Below are 21,510 nucleotides of genomic sequence, written 5' to 3'. Positions count from 1 at the left end.
TCAAACCCATAGAAAATGTTTGGAGGGAGTTGAAAGACCGTGTTGCTCAGCAACAGCCCCAAAACATCACTGCTCTAGAGGAGATCTGCATGGAGGAAGGGCCAAAATACCAGCAACAGTGTGTGAAAACCTTGTGAAGACTTACAGAAAACGTTTGACCTCTGTCATTGCCAACAAAGGGTATATAACAAAGTATTGAGATAAACTTTTGTTATTGACCAAATACTTATTTTCCACCATAATTTGCAAATAAATTCATTAAAAATCTCATTTTTCTAATTTTGACTGTCATAGTTGAAGTGTACCTATGATGAAAATTACAGGCCTCATCTTTTTAAGTGGACAATTGGTGGCTGACTAAATACTTTTTTGCCCCACTGTATGTATGTGTGTGTGTGTGTGTGTATGTGTATGTGTGTGTGTGTGTGTGTCAGACAGCAGGGTCCAGTCGATGCTCTCCCAGAGGAGGATATTTGGTATGCTGGCGGCACTGATCTCCTCACAAGGCTCCGACAGGAAAAGGCTGTTTCTGTGTGTTCCTAAATGGACATTTAAACATCAATCCTCCCTGTGTGTTACATCCCCCTTTTAAAAATCCTATTGTTTTAGATCTTGTCATTAATCAGATTGGAAAAGGATCCCTCTGTCTGTTCTGCTTTGTAGGGAGATATCCATCACAGAAAAACAAATAGAAGGAATACACACTGGTCCTCCATCTCCCCAACCCCCCACACACAGAACCCCAAACCCCCATCAGCCAGATCGATAGGAGCAAGTGGCCAGCTGTGAGCGAATGGAATCTAAAGAGCCTTTCATCTCAGCATCTATCACAGCCTTTGAGGATTCAGAGGGGCGGGACTCAGGTCCCATCAATCATCTGTCCTGTCGCTTACGAGTCAAACCCCATTGGCTGATGGCCACTTATATCACTTTGTCCTCTTATACAGCGTCTGATTTAGGTCACTTTCGACTGAAAGCTTAGCATATCTGAAATGCGCATTGTGCATTCTGTCTTATGTTTGGTCTCTTCTTCCTGTATTAATATGGATGGTAGGATGGAGAAGAGAGAGATGCTACTCTCCTCCCACGCTACAGTCAACACTCATCTGCTCCACATTAACTACAATAATACAGTGTGAAGGGGAATGTTAATGCAGCCAAGCCCAAATACTAACTCCTACAGTTCACACAGACAAGATAAATGACGAGAAAGAAACAGAGAGAGAGTGAGAGGAAGAGCAAATGATAACTAGTTCAGAAATGGTCTAAGCTTTGACATTTTATACATTTGTTCATAAGTGAAAATTGGAGGTCGACCGTTTAATCGGAATGGCCGATTAATTAGGGCCGATTTCAAGTTTTCATAACAATCGGAAATTGGTATTTTTGGACACCGTTTTGTCCATTTTTTTTTACACCTTTATTTATCCTTTATTTTACTAGACAAGTCAGTTAAGAACACATTCTTATTTTCAATGACAGCCTGGGAACAGTGGGTTAACTGCCTTGTTCAGGGGCAGAACGACAGATTTTTACCTTGTCAGCTCGGGGATTCAGTCTTGCAGTTAACTAGTCCAATGCTTTAACCACCTTACATTGTACTCTACGAGGAGACTGTCTATTACGTGAATGCAGTAAGAAGCCAAGGTAAGTTGCTAGCTAGCATTAAACTTATCTTGTAAAAAACAATCAATCAATCAATCATAATCACTAGTTAACTACACATGGTTGATGATATCACTAGTTTATCTAGTGTGTCCTGCGTTGCATATAATCGATGCGGTGCGTATTCGCGAAAAAGGACTGTCGTTGCTCCAATGTGTACCGAACCATAAACATCAAAACCTTTCTTAAAATCAATACTCAAGTATATATTTTTAAACCTGCATATTTAGTTAATATTTCCTGCTAACCTGGCTCGTTACAAACTCTGTGAAGACTATTTCTTCCTAACAAGACAGCCAACTTCGCCAAACGGGGGATGATTTAACAAAAGCGCATTTGTGGAAAAAACGCAATCATTGCACCGACTGCACCTAACCATAAACATCAATGCCTTTCTTAAAATCAATACACAAGTATATATTTTTAAACCTGCATATTTTGCTAAAAGAAATCCAGGTTAGCAGGTAATATTAACCAGGTGAAATTGTGTCACTTCTCTTGCGCGCAGAGTCAGTGTATATGCAACAGTTTGGCCTGCCTAATATGCCAGAATTTTACATAATTATGACATAACGTTGAAGGTTGTGCAATGTAACAGGAATATTTAGACTTATGGAGGCCACCCGTTAGATGAAGCACGGAACGGTTTTGTATTTCACTGAAAGAATAAACGTCTTGTTTTGGAGATGATAGTTTACGGATTCGACCATATTAATGACCTAATGCTCGTATTTCTGTGTGTTATTATGTTATAATTAAGTCTATAATTTGATAGAGCAGTCTGACTGAGAGATGGTAGGCATCAGCAGGCACTTAAGCATTCATTCAAACAGCACTTTCGTGCGTTTTGCCAGCAGCTCGTCGCTGTGCTTCAAGCATTGAGCTGTTTATGACTTCAAGCCTATCAACTCCCGAGATTAGGCTGGTGTAACCGATGTGAGCGCTAATAGCGTTTCAACCGTCACTCGCTCTGAGACTTGGAGTGGTTGTTCCCCTTGCTCTGCAAGGGCCGCGGCTTTTGTGGAGCGATGGGTAACGCTGCTTCGAGGGTGGCTGTTGTCGTTGTGTTCCTGGTTCGAGCCCAGGTAGAGAGAGGGACGGAAGCTATACTGTTACACTGGCAATACTAAAGTGCCTATAAGAACATCCAATAGTCAAACGTATATGAAATACAAATCGTATAGAGAGAAATTGTCCTATAATTCCTATAATAAATACAACCTAAAAATTCTTACCTGGGAATATTGAAGACTTCTGTTAAAAGGAACTACCAGCTTCCATATGTTCTCATGTTCTGAGCAAGGAACGTAAACGTTTTTTTACATGGCACATATTGCACTTTTACTTTCTTCTCCAAAACTTTGTTTTTGCATTTTTTAAACCAAATTGAACATGTTTCATTTTATTTGAGGCTAAATTGATTTTATTGGTGTATTATATTAAGTTAAAATAAGTGTTCATTCAGTATTGATGTAATTGTCATTATTACAAATAAAAATAAATAAAAAAATATAAAAAAAATCGGCCGATTAATCGGTATGAGCTTTTTTGGTCCTCCAATAATGGGTATCGGCGTTGAAAAATCATAAAATCGGTCGACCTCTAGTGAAAATATCCGTGAAGAAAATGTATCATCACCCAAAGAACCCCCTATTGTCAGAGTTGTCTGATATTAACTCCAGTACAAATAGCATTTGTTTTCTTTAAAATCCTTTAGCTGTGCTTAATTTACTTCCCCAGCCCAATGGAATCAATGGAATATGTCTCAAAAGTGCAAAATCTGCCCATCCGGCACACAGACTAAGCCCTTAAAAAAAAAAAAAAACTTAGGGATAGCTCCATTTTTTTCAATTTCGCCTAAAATGACATACCCAAACCAAACTGCCTATACCTCAGGCCCTGAAGCAGGGATATGCATATTATTGTTACCATTTCAAAGGAAACACTTTGAAGTTTGTGGAAATGTGAATTGAATGTAGGAGAATATAACACAAAGATCTGGTAGAAGAAAATACAAAGAAAAAAACAACCTTTTTTTCTACCACCATCTTTGAAATGCAACAGAAAGGTCCCTGTTCCACCCATCACTCTGGTTGTAATTCCGATGGTGTCCACAAGAGGGCAGCAGTGTATGCGTCAAGTTTTAGACGGATATCTTGAAGTATGAGCGAACTACATGACATTTAGTGTGAAGTCACCCAGGACCATTTGGGCAAATAGTGAAGGAGACATTTGCATTCATATTACATTTTTTCTGCAAGAATATCGTCAAATCTGTATACTTGGACTTTGATTTAGCTTTTCCAGTATTAGTAGCCAAATTGTAAGTTCAACATTTGCAACAAGTTTTCATAACCTTATAACTCTGAATATTCTTATAATTGTTGTCCAAAAGGAAAAGGCATTCCGTCGCACAAGGTTAGTAGCTACATGTTACTCCCGTAAAGCACAGCTCATTGGCTATCTAGCTAGCTTTGTTTGACCCCGATTGGTTTATTTGACAAAGTTAGAGTCGCTCAAGTGAAGACTGCCCGCGTCATCGGCGTGCAATGAAGGAATCGCTCTCCTATGGTGTCCTATAGGATATACTACACCCCGAATGATATAATGAAGTCTGGTTATGTTCTAGGATCTCTGAGGAATACATACGAATGTGATTTGACTGGTTGAAACAACAATTTAGGGTTCGATTTTCACAGATTCCTTTCTTTGCTAATTGAATAAGTGTAAATACAAAATCGATCGTGCATGCTATATGGCCCTTTTTAGGTTATGAAAAGGATTTTATCTAACAAAATGACACTTCACGTTATCTCTGGGACACTTTGGATGATACATCAGAGAAAGATTTTAGAATATAAGTCCACATTTCACCTTAAGAGGTGAATTTATCAAACCTATCACTGTGAAAAAAGTGTTTTGTTGTTAGGAGCTCTCCTCAAACAATAGCATGGCATTTTTTTGCAGTAATAGCTACTGTAAATCGGACAGTGCAGTTACAGTGCCTTGCGAAAGTATTCGGCCCCCTATTAACAAGAATTTAAGCTTTCAGCCGATATAAGTCACATATGTATCAACATTTGTTGTTTCTCTAAAATCTGAGCTGGTGACACAAGGCGCTGCATGATTTATAACTGTCCCGTTGATGGGACGCCTCTTCCTAAGAAGTCTTTTAACAGAAAAGCCTACAGGAACAAAGCTAAAGGTCATGAACCCTGTCCTCCATCTCTTGTTGCGAAGGAGGTATTTTTCTTCTCTCAAAACTGTAGAAGTCGTTCCCCCGCTCTCTCTTCCCTAGATCTTGTCTGAGCAGACAGCAAAGATACCTTTCTTTTTATCCAGGCTGAGTCAAACTCTGCATGGCAAAAAGGGGGAAAGAGGTTGACATTTTACATATCTATTTTAGCTGAAGAGGAGAGGGAGGAGCGGCAGGGAAGCAGCAGCAGTCTGGAATGTGAATGTGTGGCGCAGTCAGCTCTGACTGATGTGGGATCAGAGTGACGGCTGTATGCAACGGTGTTGTCCTGGAGAGAACACACAAATACACGCACGCACGCACACACACACAGTGAAAAGTGCCTGCCGGCTATGACTGTAGGGTGCAGCCAAGCGTATAGATTACATCAGGTCACACAGTCAGGTGAATGTCTATATCAACACAACTGATTTTATGCTTATAAGATGCACTATATATTCAAAAATATGTGGACACCTCCTCAAATTAGTGGATTGGGCTATTTCAGCCACGCCCGTTGCTGACAGGTGTATAGAATCGAGCACACAGCCATGCAATCTCTATAGACAAACATTGGCAGTAGAATGCCCTTACTGAAGAGCTCAGATACTTTCAACATGGCACTGTCATAGGATGCCACCTTTCCAACAAGTCAGTTCATCAAATTTCTGCCCTGCTAGAGCTGCCCAGTCAAATGTAAGTGCTGTTATTGTGAAGTGGAAACGTCTAGGAGCAACAACAGCTCAGCCGTGAAGTGGTAGACCACACAAGCTCACACAACGTGACCGCCGGATGCTGAAGCGCGGAAAAATCATCTGTCGTCAATTGCAACTCTCACTAAAGAGTTCCAAACTGCCTCTGGAAGCAACATCAGCACAAGAACTGTTCATTGGGAGCTTCATGAAATGGGTTTCCATGGCCGAGCAGCCGCACACAAGCCTAAGATCACCATGCATAATGCCAAGCGTCGGCTGGAGTGTAAAGCTCATCGCCTTGGACTCTGGAGCAGTGGAAACGTGTTCACGCTTCACCATCTGGCAGTCCGACGGACTAATCTGGATTTGGAGGATGCCAGGAGAACGCTGCCTGCACGAATGCATAGTGCCAACTGTAAAGTTTGGTGGAGGAACAAAAATTGTCTGGGGCTGTTTTTCACGGTTCGAGTTAGACCCCTTAGTTCCAGAGAAGGGAAATCAACACTACAGCATACAATGACATTCTAGACGATTCTGTACTTCCAACTTTGTGGCGAAGTCCATTTCCTGTTTCAGCATGACAATGCCCCCGCGCACAAAGCGAGGTCCATACAAAAATGGATTGTCTAGATCGGTGTGGAAGAACGTGACTGGGCTGCACAGAGCCCTGACCTCAAGCCCACCGAACACCTTTGGGATGAATTGGAACACCGACTACGAACCAGGCCTAATAGCCCAACATCAGTGCCCGACCTCACTAATGCTCGTGGCTAAATGAAACCAAGTCCCCACAGCAATATTCAAACATCTAGTGGAAAGCCTTTCCAGAAGAGTGGAGGATATGGAGTCCATATTAATACTCATGATTTTGGGAATGAGATGTTCGATGAGCAGGTGTCCACATACTTCTGGTCATGTAGTGTATGTCACATCCTGAACCTACAAACCCCAAGACATCATAATATAGCCTTGAGCTGTATCAGACAGAAAGACAGACAGACAGACAGAGAGATGGACAGACATGCTACTGTTGTTTTCACAGTCTGTTGTACTCAGTTCTCAGAAAGAGGATGTCTGTCCTACAGAGGGAGAGTGAGAGAGGAGAGAGGAAAGTGAGAGGACAAGGAGAGAGGGGAAGGAGTGAGGGAGGGGAAAATAGGAAGGAGATAGGGACAGGGAGAGTGAGAGAGAGAGTAAAGAGAGAAAATGGAAAGAAAGGGAGAGATTGGAGCAGCCATGTCTGTGAGTGTTTGTGTGTGTTTCTGTCCCCTCCTCATCTGTCTGTCTGTCTGTGTCAATGCATGTCTCCTCCCGTCCCGTTCTCCCAGAGGACTGTGTGCCTCTCTCAGCAACAGCCTGGCTCTGACGTCCCCAGCAGAACAGAACCCATCTGACTACAGTCTGCCCTGGTTAAACTGTCTTTACTGGAAATGAAGCAGGACACAATAGAATGACCTGCCTACAGACCAGAGAGATCAATCAAAGGAGCGAGCGCGAGAGAGCGAGAGAAAACGAGAGAGAGCGCGCGAGAGAGAGAGAGCGAGAGCGAGCAAGAGCGAGCAAGAGAGAGAGCAAGAGAGAGAGCGAGAGAGAGACGGGAAGAAGGGTAGAGCAGGAGCATCTATATCTTAAGCATCTATGCTTAAGTAACAATCTAGAATCTCCAGTTTCGCCTCGTCTCCTAGTGGAGCAGAATAAATGTTTCAGGTGAAGAGATCATCTCCAGCTGACTGTTCTCCATCTATCTCCTCACAGTAGATAAACACTAATGTTACATCACAGAGAGAGAGAGAGAGAGAGAGAGAGAGAGAGAGAGAGAGAGAGAGAGAGAGAGAGAGAGAGAGAGAGAGAGAGAGAGAGAGAGAGAGAGAGAGAGAGAGAGAGAGAGAGAGAGAGAGAGAGAGAGAGAGAGAGAGAGAGAGAGAGAGAGAGAGAGAGAGAGAGAGAGAGAGAGAGAGAGAGAGAGAGAGAGAGAGAGAGAGAGAGAGAGAGAGAGAGAGAGAGAGAGAGAGAGAGAGAGAGAGAGAGAGAGAGAGAGAGAGAGAGAGAGAGAGAGAGAGAGAGAGAGAAAAAGGGAGAGAGTGGGAGCGATTGAGAGGTAGAGAGATGAGAAGACAGAGATCAAGATGGAGAGAAGGGAAATTAAGATTCACAGTGTGTGGTGTGGTATGGTAAAGCATGGTGGAAGGGAGGCTAACAGTTAATCCCTGGGTGGTGACAGAGGATACACCTGTTTACGTAGGGAGGGAGGGAGGGAGGGAGGGAGGGAGGGAGGGGAGGGAGGGCATTATCAATTTCCTCCTCCTGCCATCCCGTTAGCCATGTAGCAGGAGCAGAACAGAGGCTATCCATTCCCAACACCAACCAGAGCAACACCAACTCATGTTCAGATTGAATTCTGGAGGCGAGAGTTGCTTTCAAAATGCCCCCAGGCATTTCTCTGGTATAGCAAGCAGTGGTCGAACCACGAAACAAGTCAACATGTGGCTCCAAATCAGTTGATATGAGACATTTCTGTGAACCATTTCAGATCTCTGCTACATCTAGAAGCTGCATGCGAATATTGATAATGTCCATGTTTTATATCCTGTCTGTGAGACACTGTGCCCTTTAGTTTCAGTACAGTATGTTAATGGCCTGTCATTGGTTGTTGGGCGATGATCAGACGCCGCACTGTCAGAAGGTCAGGGTGTGACGGGGTGGAGACGGAAATTGGATAGGCGGAGACGGAGGGATAGAGAGGACAGGAATAATAATCAACTCATAGGAGAGGTCATCCATTTAGGATTGAATAGTTGTGTGTTTATATGGTTAGATGAAGGGCTCAGTAAAAATATCAGAATAAGATCTTTATAATAAGGTAATACAACATTCTATGATTGTCTTACATGCCCTTACAACAGCAGTGGATTTGATCTGTTTTTACTGCTGTAAGTACAGTGTGGGTGAGTAAAAACATTGACTCATAGACCTCCAGCAGCATGACCTTGGTGTGCCTCCAGCTAGCAGTGTCTCTTTAGAGCTGAGCTGTGTGTGTAGTGCTGGAGACTAACAGTCTAACAGCAGTCAGACCCCCCCCTCCCCACACACACACAATCTCTGCCTCTGCCTGCAACTCTGGATGGCTATGCATTTAGAACAGGATGCTCCAGCAGTGTTGTGTTGTGCTTGTGCATGCGTGTGTGTGTGTGTGTGTTGGGCTGAGGGCTCGGTCACCCAGGTGGGAACTTGAACAACCAGTGCGGATTACCTTTCCATCTCCTCTCCAGTACTGACGTCAATGATGGGGGGAGAGATGGGTAGAGAGGGGGAGGAGGAGAGGAAGAGGGGAGATGTAGGGGGAAGAGAAGGAGAGGGAGAAGGGGAAGAGCGGAGCGCTGGAAGAAGAGGAAGAGAAGGAGAAATGGAGGGAGAGCATCCTTGTCTTGACTGAGTGGGAAATGACACAATCTGTCTGAACCTTATGCCCCATCCTGAAGAAATTATATGTTTTTCTGCTCCCTCATTTGCATCTCTCAGCTCCTCCCTAAATCTACATATTCCTCTCACTGCTGCCCAGTGGTCCTGATAAAACCCTGTTAATCTGTCTCACTGCCTGCTACACACAAAACGAACACACACACAGCTCGCCATCAGTCTGGTGGTTAGGGAGTGTATTAGGAGCTAGCCCGGTGAGTCCATGACAAGAAATGAGCCAATTAAGTCTTCCCCTGGCTCAGCTTACAAGCTGGTTATGGCAGAGGTCGCACGCGCACACACACACACACACACCTTGGTCAGATGAAGCCAGTCACAAGCTAAATCATTGATACTATTTAATCTTCCATCTCTGTAGGGGGCAGCAGCAGAACCGGCCCAGATATACTGCCTCAGTACGCTTATCTAAGGGATGGAAACAATACAGTACCTCACAAGAATTCTAAGTTGAAAGTCATTTACTGCATTTCTATACAATAGTGATGCACCGATATTACATTTTTGGCCGATACCGATATCCAATATTTTCCATGCCCCAAAAAAACAATACCGATAACCGATATTTAAAATGTTTGCATCTTTTTAATCATTCTAGTACAGTTAAATAGTTAACACACACACACACACACACACACATGGACGCAGCGGTCTAAGGCACTGCATCTCAGTACAAGAGGCATCATTAAAGTCCCTGGTTCGAATCCAGGCTGTATCACATTCGGCCGTGATTGGAGTCCCATAGGGTGGCCCAGTGAAGTCCGGGTTTAGCCGGGGTCGGCTTTTGTACAGCTTTGACAGCGCTACTGTATCTTTTTTGACATGCAAAGACCCAAACGGCGTTCCATAGTATGTATGTCGTGAAGCTAATAGCAGTGACGCAATTACAGTGTAACTCCAGTAGGGCAATATTTGAAAAATAGCACACTTGGTAGTGTGTACCGGTGCTCGACCAGTCGGCAAAAGCCAACATCACCCACAACAGAGAACGGTTGATTGTCAAGGGCAATGAATTCCATTATCTTGGTATTAATGGATTTCACCTTTTGAGGCATCTCACAGAAATGTTCTTACTCTTTCAAATGACTGCTCAACTTGTTGACTGCTCGATCCAAACAGCAGACATTGTGGGCTAGGTTAGGAATGCTGTGTTGCACGTGTTCGTCATTTTTACGTGGCGTCATTACGTCATCTACCTACGTTATATAGGTATGTACCTCATCTACCTACGTTATATAGGTATGTACCTCATCTACCTACGTCATATAGGTATGTACCTCATCTACCTACGTTATATAGGTATGCACCTCATCTACCTACGTTATATAGGTATGTACCTCATCTACCTACGTTATATAGGTATGTACCTCATCTACCTACGTCATATAGGTATATACCTCATCTACCTCATCTACTTGTGCCTAACCCTTATTGTGTTCACAACGCATAACCCAGTCCGGTCGAGCCTCACTAGCCAGATGATGCTAGCTGGCTGCTTATAACGTTAGCTTTGGGAAACAGGGTTAAATAGTTGGCTAGCTATTTATTTTCACGAACTGAAGTTCAATTTCAATAGGTGAACAACAAGTGGCTACCTAGATAATACTTACAAGGATTCCTAAATCATTGCTAAGAATAATGAAAATGACTGCAGTTTCTACTGGTCATTGTTTTCAGGCTGGTAGTATTGGTATTAAACACTCACAAACTAACATTGTGATTTGTACTGTGTGTGTGTCCAGACTGACACAGGGATTTGTTCAAGACTTTATCCAGATTAGCCTGCCTCAGTGTTGTGTTGGAACACAATAACCCAGCTGGGTATTATCATGTTGCATCACACAGCTGGCTGGCTGATGGAAGGGAAGGCCATTGAAAGCATGCAGGAAATGGACAATAACTTCCTCTCCACAACAGGCAGGCAGACGTCTCCATAGGGAACCAGGGAATTATGGAGTTTCTTCACTGTGCAGTGTTACCAAGGTAATTCAGGGAACGGTGCACATGAGATGAGTAGCCTTGCCTGAGACCGGAAGACTTGCTTAAGCTCCGTGTGCTAATGCCTATAGGTCTCAGCTCAGTGTGACATCAGACAGTCTTGTGTTGCTGCACAGGCGACACGGGTTTAATACTCAGTCTGTCACAAAGGCATGCCAATGTTGTGTAAACTCAGTTATGTAACCCAGTTTTTCTCCCCCGCAGGAAGGTATCCCACCTCCCTGCCTCTAGCAACAGCTGACAACTAGAACAGATGTAAATGGGATTAGTGCTTCTCTTCATGAGACACAACCATCATGCTTTGAGTTCCGCCATGTAAAGCTGTATTAGAAAGGTGTTTAGCAGAAACAAAGGAAAACATTAGGCTTTTTAATCCCTTAAAGCTGCTTTATGTAATTTAATAAATAAACAGAGCCTGTGTCTCTAGCGCCACTCCAGGGAAATGACTCGGTTTGTCTGTCTGCTGGGGCTGAGAGGGGCTTATTGTGGAGCAGACAGACGACATATCAGACATACCCTCCTCTCCCCTTTCCTGCCATTTCAAATCCTCTCCTCATTTTTATGTTTTTATTGAACCTTTATTTAACTAGGCAAGTCAGTTAAGAACAAATTATTATTTACAATGATGGCCTACCGGGGAACAGTGGGTTAACTGCCTTGTTCAGGTGAAGAACAACTTCTTTTTTTTACCTTGTCAGCTGGGGGATTCGATCCAGCAACCTTTCAGTTACTGGCCCGACGCTCTAGCCGCCCCTAATCTCGGTTAACCCAGAACTAAAAAGCATTGTGTAATTGGTCAGCTGCTCTATTAAGTTCTGGGTCCATATGTGTTAAGAGAAGGGATCCAGAAATGCTAGAACGAGGAGCTCCACCTGAATGCCCCTTCCCCTTACGAAATTTAAAAAATGCTAACACCTGTGAAATTGTGATTTGTCCAAAGCAATGGAACTTATGCTGAAAATGATCCCACGCATCCCGTTCCTTCCCTAAAGATTCTACGTTAACAGTTCTGTTTATAGAAATCTCTGAGAGATTACTCATGTTGTGTCCCCGTTTCATCTCCTCTCTTGCTGATGTTTTTTTGGTAATAACCAAACCTTGACTTGTGAATTTGAGTACATTTTGTAATTATGAATCTATTTGCAGACTCTGTAAATTCATTGTGAATTTGAGTACATTTTGTAATTATGAATCTATTTGCAGAATCTGTAAGTTCATTGTGAATTTGATTACATTTTGTAATTATGAATCTATATGCAGAATCTGTAAGCTCATTTAACAAATACATGAATCTTCTACATATCCCTTTCCAGTGGAATAATTCCAAAACCTTTATTTTCTGTACTTTTGATGCAGAATAAGTCACTAATAATCAAAGTGCCAGTAAAACCTGTAGTGGGATGTCCACTAACGAGGCTGGATCTCTGCTACAGAATGTAAATATGGTTTTGCATATATGGTTGTGTGTGTGTGTGCTTGGGTGTGTGTGTGTGGGAATGTGTGTGTGTGCACACACATGTGAATGTGTGGGTGTGCTTGGGTGTGTGTGTGTGTATCTGTGAAGCCTGGATGATGCATGTTCATTAGCCAGTGCATTCCAGTGATGGGGGCTGCTGAGGCACAATTAATTAATTGATAGAAGCTGTCTCACACTGAGCCTAAGACACATTTTCACATTAATTAAAAAATATTCCCAGGTAGCCTTGATAATCAAAACAAACACACCATTAGCAGTGAATTAACCACAGTTTTAGGATGATTTCTTACGTGCTACCCATGCTTATGTAGAGCCCTATAAAATCTGCGACGCGGAGAACCCGGACCAAATCACGGAATCCAGACATTATAACGGAATTCAACAATATACAATATTTTATTTAACTTAGGGAATAAAATACAATTTTATTTCTCACAAGTTTAGTAAACAACAAGTGCAGACTAATATTGAAATGGTTACTCAAGGGCCCTTCCCAATAACGCAGAGAGAAATAAAATAGAGGAATAATAAAACACCTAATAATAATAGGTAATAACAAATACACAATGAGTAACGATAACTTGGCTATATATACGGGGTACCAGTACCGAGTCCATGTGCAGGGGTACGAGGTAATTGGGATGATGGTGTTGATGTGAGCCATGACCAGCCTTTCAAATAATTTAATGGCTACCGATGTGAGTGCTACAGGGCGGTAGTCATTTAAGCAAGTTACCTTCGCTTTCTTGGGCACAGGGATTATGGTGGTCTGCTTGAAACATGTAGGTATTACAGACTGGGACAGGAAGAGGTTGAAAATGTCAGTGAAGACACTTTCCAGCTGGTTAGCGGATGCTCCGAGTATGCGTTGCGGTAATCTATCTAACCCTGTGGTCTTGTGAATGTTAACCTGTTTAAAGGACTTACTCACATTGAACGTGGAAAGCGTAATCACACATTTGTCCGGAACAGCTGGTGCTCTCATGCATGGTTCAGTGTTGCTTGCGTCGAAGCCTGCTTAGAAGGTATTTAGCTCATCTGGTAGGTTTGCATCACTGGGCAGCTCGCGGCTTGGTTTCCCTTTGTAATCCGTGATAGTTTGCAAGTCCTGCTATATCCGAAGAGCATCAGAGCCGATGTAGTAGGATTCGAACTTAGTCCTGTATTGACACTTTGCCTGTTTAATGGTTCGTTGGAGGACGTATAAGTGTCCAGATAAGTGTCCCCAAATCAACTAAATGTATTTAAAATGTATCAACTTGCCCAAGTTTGTCATAAGACATGAATAGAATTAATCAGTGACTCGTATTTCCTGCAGCTTTCTGAAAAGGCAACGAGAATTCCCCGTCTGTGTATGTGCGGTGCACGGGTCTACCACCTTGTGTACCCGTTAGCGATGATGCTAATGAAAAGTCGTCGTCTGGTAGAAGGAAAGGCTTTTCCATAGGGCCCTACTTATGTTGTCAAGCTGGGTGCTATCTAAGCAACACTACAGAGTGCACTGTGCTTCAACTGACAGCTAAATCAGGTTTCTATGCTGCCTGCACCCCAACAAGAGTAAAGCCCCTTTACACTCCGTCTTAGGCCTGGAATAGAAAAGGCAACAACACAATGCAACCAGCAGTAGCAGGGAATCGTCTGAGCCCATATCTCGGACTTCACACCAGAAGCTGTAAACCAAGAGGATAGAACTTGATGTTTTTCCACCACTCTAAAAGGAAGTAACACACTGGATACTTGGCTAAGCTTGTTTTCTATAGTAGAGAATAATACCACCGCTAAAAGAAGTTGGCTGTCTTGATGTTCACATCTTTAAAAAGCTATCAGTGTCTGTTAAAGGTAGTCTATGGATAGTGTGTTTATCTGTAGATCCAAGATGGCTGTAATATAATATGTATACAGTGCCAGAACATTTTTAGAAAACCTGCTCATTCAAGGGTTTTTATTTATTTTTGACTATTTTCTACATTGTAGAATAATAGTGAAGACATCACAACTATGAAATGACATATGGAATCATGTAGTAACCAAAATAGTGATGAACAAATCAAAATATATTTTATATTTGAGATTCTTCGAAGTAGCCACCCTTTGCCAAGATGACAGCTTTGCAAACTCTTGGCATTTTCTCAACCAGCTTCATGAGATGGTCACCTGGAATGCATTTCAATTAACAGGTGTGCCTTGTTAAAAGTTCATTTTCCCGGGTGGCGCAGTGGTCTAGGGCCACCAGAGACTCTGGGTTTGCGCCCAGGCTCTGTCACAGCCGGTGTACAATTGGCCTAGCATCGTCCGGGTTAGGGAGGGTTTGGCCGGTAGGGATATCCTTGTCTCATCGAGCACTAGCGACTCCTGTGGCGGACCAGGAGCAGTGCACGCTAACCAGGTCGCCAGGTGCACGGTGTTTCCTCCGACACATTGGTGCGGCTGGCTTACGGGTTGGATGCGCGCTGTGTTAAGAAGCAGTGCTGCTTGGTTGGATTTCGGAGGACGCATGGCTTTCGACCTTCGTCTCTTCCGAGCCCGTACGGGAGTTGTAGCGATGAGACAAGATAGTAACTACTAACAATTGGATACCACGAAATTGGGGAGAAAAGGGGGTAAAATGTGTAAAATAATATATATATATATTTTTTAAAGTTAATTTGTGGAATTACTTTCCTTCTTAATGCATTTGAGCCAATCAGTGGTGTTGTGACAAGTTAGGGGGGTATAGAGAAGATAGCCCTATTTGGAGTCCATACTATGGCAAGAATAGAATAGAATAAAGAGAAACAACAGTCCATCATTACTTTAAGACATGAAGGTCAGTCAATACGGAACATTTCAATAACTTTTAACATTTCTTCAAGTGCAGTCGCAAAAACCATCAAGACATATGATGAAACTGTCTCTCATGAGGACCGTCACAGGAAAGGAAAACCCAGAGTTAACTCTGCTGCAGAGGATACGTTCATTTGAGTTACCAGCCTCAGAAATTGCAGCCCAAATAAATGCTTCACAGAGTTCAAGTAACAGATCTCAACATCAACTGTTCAGAAGTGACTGTGTGAATCAGTCCTTCATGTTTGAATTGCTGCAAAGAAACCACTACTAAAGGACATCAATAATGAGAAGAGACTTGCTTGGGTCAAGAAACACGAGCAATGGACATTAGACCGGTGGAAACTTGTCCTTTGTTCTGGAGCCCAAATCTGAGATTTTTGGTTCCAACCGCCGTGTCTTTGTGAGAAGCGGTGTGGGTGAACGGATGATCTCTGCATGTGTATTTCCCACCGTAAAGCATGGAGGAGGAGGTGTTAAGGTGTGGAGGTGCTTTGCTGGTGACAATGTCTATGATTTCTCTAGAATTCAACGAACACTTAACCATCATGGCTACCACAGCATTCTGCATTGATACGCCATCAAAAAAATACATTAAAAAAATTATCCTTTATTTAACCAGGTAGGCTAGTTGAGAACAAGTTCTCATTTACAACTGCGACCTGGCCAAGATAAAGCAAAGCAGTGCGACACAAACAACACAGTTACACATGGAATAAACAAGTGTACAGTCAATAACACAATAGAAAAAAAAGAAAGTCTATATACAGTTTGTGCAAATGACGTGAGGTGGTAAGGCAATAAATAGGCCATAGTAGCGAAGTAATTACAATTTAGCAGATTAACACTGGAGTGATAGATGAGAAGATGATAATGAGCAGATGATGATTTGCACACCAGTTTTATTACTTGCACAAGAGCAGAAAGTAAATAAAAACAATATGGGGATGAGGTAGGTAGATTGGGTGGGTGGGTTATTTACAGATGGACTATGTACAGCTGCAGCGATCGGTTAGCTCCTCAGATAGCTGATGTTTAAAGTTAGTGAGGTAGAAAAAAAAAGCCTTGAGCTTCAGCGATTTTTGCAATTCGTTCCAGCCACTGGCAGCAGAGAACTGGAAGGAAAGGCGGCCAAAGGAGGTGTTGGCTTTGGGGATGACCAGTGAGATATACCTGCTGGAGTGCGTGCTATGGGTGGGTGTTGTTATCGTGACCAGTGAGCTGAGATAAGGTGGAGCTTTACCTAGCATAGACTTATAGATGACCTGGAGACAGTGGGTCTGGCGACGAATATGTAGCAAGGGCCATCTGGTTTGGGTTTAATGGGACTATCATTTGTTTTTCAACAGGACATTGACCCAACACACCTCCAGGCTGAGTAATGACTATTTTACCAAGAAAGAGAGTGATGAGTGCTGCATCAGATGACCTGGTCTCCAGAATCCACCGACCTCAACCAAATTGAGATGGTTTGGGATGAGTCGGACCGCAGAGTGAAGGAAACGCAGCCAACAAGTGCTCAGTATATGTGGGAACTCCTTCAAGACTGTTGGAAAAGTATTCCAGGTCAATCTGTTGATTCAGGTTGGATGCTCCCCATCCAAACTGACAGAGCTTGAGAGGATCTGCAGAGAAGAATGGGAAAAACTCCCCAAATACAGGTGTGCCAAGCTTGTAGCATCATACCCAAGAAGACTATGCTGTAAACGATGCTAAAGGTGCTTCAACAAAGTACTGAGTGAAGAGTCTGAATACTTTTTTTTATATACATTTTTTTTTTATATACATTTGCAAAAATAAATCTAAAAAACTGTTTTTGGCTTTGTCATTATGGGGTATTGTGTGTAGATTGATATGGGAAAAACACAATATAATCCATTTTAGAACAAGGCTGTAACGTAAATGTGGAAAAAGTCAATGGGTCTGAATACTTCCCGAATACTTCCCGAATGCACTGTAATATATATCTATCTACTCTGCTTTGCGTCGTGCCTAAGAACAGCCCTTAGCCGTGGTATATTGGCCATATACTTTACCACACCTCCTCGGACCTCACTGTATGTAGTCTGAGACAGTGAGTGTACCAGTAATTTCATCTTCAAAACACCTGTTATCTACAGAGACCTACAGAGATAGTTCCTCACAGGTATGCATAACCATAGTCAATAATGTCCTGTATGATAACGTGTTAGAGCTAGATGCTTCCGACCTGCCGTGCTCAGATATCTGACTGTGTCTAATAGACAGGGGATTCACTGCTCTCTTCCGCCAGGTAGCAAGGGACTATTTTACCCCCCTCCATCCATCCCTTCAGACCTCCCTTCTTCCCTCCAGACCTCCTTCCCTTTCTCTAGCTGCCCCTCTTAACGTGCCTTGTTAAATATTCATCGGCAAACTGTTTTCCGTGGAGAGCAAAGGATGAGAGCGGAGAGAGGAGTGAAAGGAAGAGGAGAGAGAGACAGAGCAGAGGGGTCTGACAGCTTAATCATGGAGTCAAAGCTGCAGACAGGACAGGTCTTCTCTCTCTCTGCTGCCTCTGGCTGTCACAACCAGCTACATGGTGTAATCCCCTCTCCTCTCCTGACACCAGCAGACAGAGCAAAGAAAAAACAGACAGGGGCAAAGAGATACACAGAGGGGTAGAGAAGATCGAGATGCACAGAGGGGTAGAGAAAATAGAGCGGTAGACATAGAAAGACAGAGGACCTTTCAGAGAGGTGAAGATAGAGAAAAGGGCAGAAAAACAGGGGCACAGATAGGAGAGGATAGAGAGACAGGGGGGAGAGGATAGAGAGACAGGGGGGACAGAGGGGAGAGGATAGAGAAACAGAGGGGAGAGGATAGAGAGACAGAGGGGAGAGCGATAGTTGGGGAGGGGGGAAAGAGGCAGAGGGGAGAGGATAGAGAGACAGGGGGGAGAGGATAGAGAGACAGGGGGGAGAGGATAGAGAGACAGGGGGGAGAGGAGAGAGAGACAGGGGGGAGAGGAGAGAGAGACAGGGGGAGAGGAGAGAGAGACAGGGGGGAGAGGAGAGAGAGGCAGGGGGAGAGGAGAGAGAGGCAGAGGGGAGAGGATAGAGAGACAGGGGGAGAGGATAGAGAGACAGGGGGGGACAGAGGATAGAGAGACAGGGGGGGACAGAGGATAGAGAGACAGGGGGGGACAGAGGATAGAGAGACAGGGGGGGACAGAGGATAGAGAGACAGGGGGGACAGAGGATAGAGAGACAGGGGGGGACAGAGGATAGAGAGACAGGGGGGGACAGAGGATAGAGAGAAGAGTTAAAGAGCTACAAGGAAAACAGTTTGTCAATAGTTAATCTGAACAGACCAAGGACTTCTTGTCATAACCCAGCGTGAATGGACAGTCAGCCGTCCAATCTATTCACACACAAGCGACAGCCACCTCACGCTAGACACAGCCATGCTCGTACCAGACATCCCACAGTGAACAAATCCAAATCGTTTCTTTTCACTCACATTGAAAGAGTCCATTATAACTTTATATGGCCCTTTAGTATCAAGTGAAGGTGGAAATTGAAAATAGATTGAATGTGAGACTTTCCTTCGAGACTTGTGCTAATTATCTCACTCACTATCCTCTCTCTAGAGGTCTGGAAATAAAACAGACCTGGGAATCGGATTATTATTGGTCGTTATCACATCTGCTGATCAATATGATTGATTGGGTATTGATCAAGCCAAGACATTATGTTTGTGAATAAACTGTGGGATCCTCCACACAAACGGCATTACTGGGTGCAGCAGTGAATCACATGCACGGTAGAGCTAGTGGATATGGGCACAAATCCATACTGCGATAAATTGCCTGAATGGATGTGATAACGATAAATAGAACAATAAGTATATAACATTAATGTGCACCACAGTTTTTTAAATGATCCTTTAAACTACTACTACTAGTTTGATGGTTGTATCACCATCTATTGTCCCATTAACAATCACACATATTAGCAAACTTGCTTCATTTCAAACTCCACATTTCTCTAGTATAGGCTACTTATCGTAATGAATGATATCAGCAAAATGTCTGTGACAAGTGATCGGTGTCGATCATTTTTGGTTTATCGTCCCAGTGCTAACACAGGCACGTGCGCGCAAGCAAGCACACACACTTACCCCATTCATGGGATAGGTCTTCCATCCCAGCTCTCCCAAAACAGACGTGGTGTCCAGCAGTACCACTGAAACAGAACAGGAGACCACAACCATTAGCATAATGTTGATATACATACCTCCCTGTTTCTGCATCAGTAATTGAAATATTGCTCATAAATTCTCATTTAGACTTCTGTAGCTTAACAAAAATGAGTTCCCCCCCCCCCAGATTAATATTTGCATGTCCATTTTAGTAAAGCATCATTTCAGAGCTGAACAACACAATTTAGCCCTGATAGAGACTGTTGACAGCAATCTGACTGCAATCTATCTCCTTCATATCCTCTCCCATTCACAGGCTTTTTTTCACTTTCGCTCAGACAATAAGGACTTCCTGTCTGTCCCCAGAGATAAGATTACAAATAACCCATCTCTTGGTCCTGAAGCATTTCAGTGTAATATCCGGCGGCTATTCAACGTGAAATGGAGCACTGTAATTCATGTACATTATGTATACATTACATACAGCATGCAAATTGTATTCAAATTAGCACTGATTCTGGTAGATTCTGTTGATAGCTTTCACTGTAAGAGAAACACAAAACAGGTCCTTGAGACGTCTGATCAAAAATACATGGAAATACTGGGACATGGATTTGTGATTGTGAAAGTAGTATTTTCATAATAGTTGACTGTAAGAGAGAGTGAAAGTCAGGAGGACAAGTCAGCGTTAGTATATTGACGCTTATCACGTTGTCAATATTACAAGTTCACCTCCTCCAGGCTGACAATACTGTGAACTTGAGTCTGTGTCAACATAGTTCTAAAACATCTTTCAATCTCTATCGGTGACTCCCACGTCAGCAGACTTCACCATTTACGATCAGAATGTCATTAAGCAACTTTTAGAATAACTGAATAATAATCTCCCTTACTCTGAGCAGAGGGTGGAAGGATAAGAGATGTTACCTTCAGCTTTATATGGCAGGGTAGCCTAGTGGTAAGAGCATTGGACTAGTAACCAGAAGGTTGCAAGTTCAAATCCCCGAGTTGACATGGTACAAATCTGTCGTTCTGCCCCTGAACAGGCAGTTAACCCACTGTTCCTAGGCCGTCACTGAAAATAAGAATTTGTTCTTAACTGACTTGCCTAGTTAAATAAAAGGTAAAAAAATACAATAACAATGGATCTTATAAGAATATATATTTTTAATTATCTGCATTATTATGTCTCTTCTTTAGAGCTGAAATAACCTTAACACAATATAACATGGTTCTCATCTTGGGATGCACAATATATCGGTGAACATATCGGAATCGGACAATATTAGCTAAAAATGCTAACATCGGTATAGGCTGAAATCTAGTTTAACGCCGATGTGCAAACCAAATGTCAAAGCTGACCTATATGCATACCTATATAACGTAGGTACATGACGTAATGACGCCACGTAAAAATGACAAACACGTGCAACACAGCATTCCTAACCTAGCCCACAATGTCTGCTGTGTGGATCGAGTAGTCAACAAGTCGAGCAGTCATTTGAAAGAGTAAGAACATTTCTGTGAGATGCCTCAAAAGGTGAAATCCATTAATACCAAGATAATGGAATTCATTGCCCTTGACAATCAACCGATCTCTGTCGTGGGTGATGTTGGCTTTCACGGACTGGTCGAGCACCGGTACTCATGTTGCCTTACCGGAGTGACACAGTAATAACATCACTGCTATTAGCTTCACGACATACTATGGAACACCGTTTGGGTCTTTGCGTGTCCAAAAAGATACACGCCACATAACACTATTTGACAGGACAAATAACAGTTCTATTATAGAATGTTGTGTGTTCTGAATTTGCAAGTGCAAGCGCCACCACTACTATCAGTAGCACTGTCAAAGATGTACAAAAAAGTCTGCAAACAAGCCAACACTGGCCATGAACGATGTGTTTACAATACCGCGTTGGTAATAAAGCATTATTTGTTCGACCACAACTTCTGGGGTAGCTAGCTTTAGCTTGGTA

General features: G+C 43.0%; 1 protein-coding gene across 2 annotated transcripts in view; it reads right to left on the bottom strand.

Annotated features, from left to right (window-relative positions):
- epha6 (eph receptor A6) overlaps nt 1-21,510 on the bottom strand; it is a 220,750-nt gene that overhangs the window by 159,372 nt on the left and 39,868 nt on the right. For both annotated transcript variants that reach the window (XR_016490605.1, XM_036959046.2), the window contains exon 2: nt 19,508-19,572. Coding sequence is in view for 1 of the 2 variants with exons in the window: in XM_036959046.2 (XP_036814941.1) it covers nt 19,508-19,572 (65 nt within the window). In the remaining variant the exon portion in view is untranslated. The remainder of the gene's footprint in view (nt 1-19,507; nt 19,573-21,510) is intronic.

This window comes from Oncorhynchus mykiss, chromosome 22 (genome assembly GCF_057628025.1).
Source record: "Oncorhynchus mykiss isolate SJ-2025 chromosome 22, ASM5762802v1, whole genome shotgun sequence".
Lineage (NCBI taxonomy): Eukaryota > Metazoa > Chordata > Actinopteri > Salmoniformes > Salmonidae > Oncorhynchus > Oncorhynchus mykiss.
The sequence above is the reverse complement of the archived record's forward strand: the minus strand, read 5'-3'. Positions and strand labels throughout refer to the sequence as shown.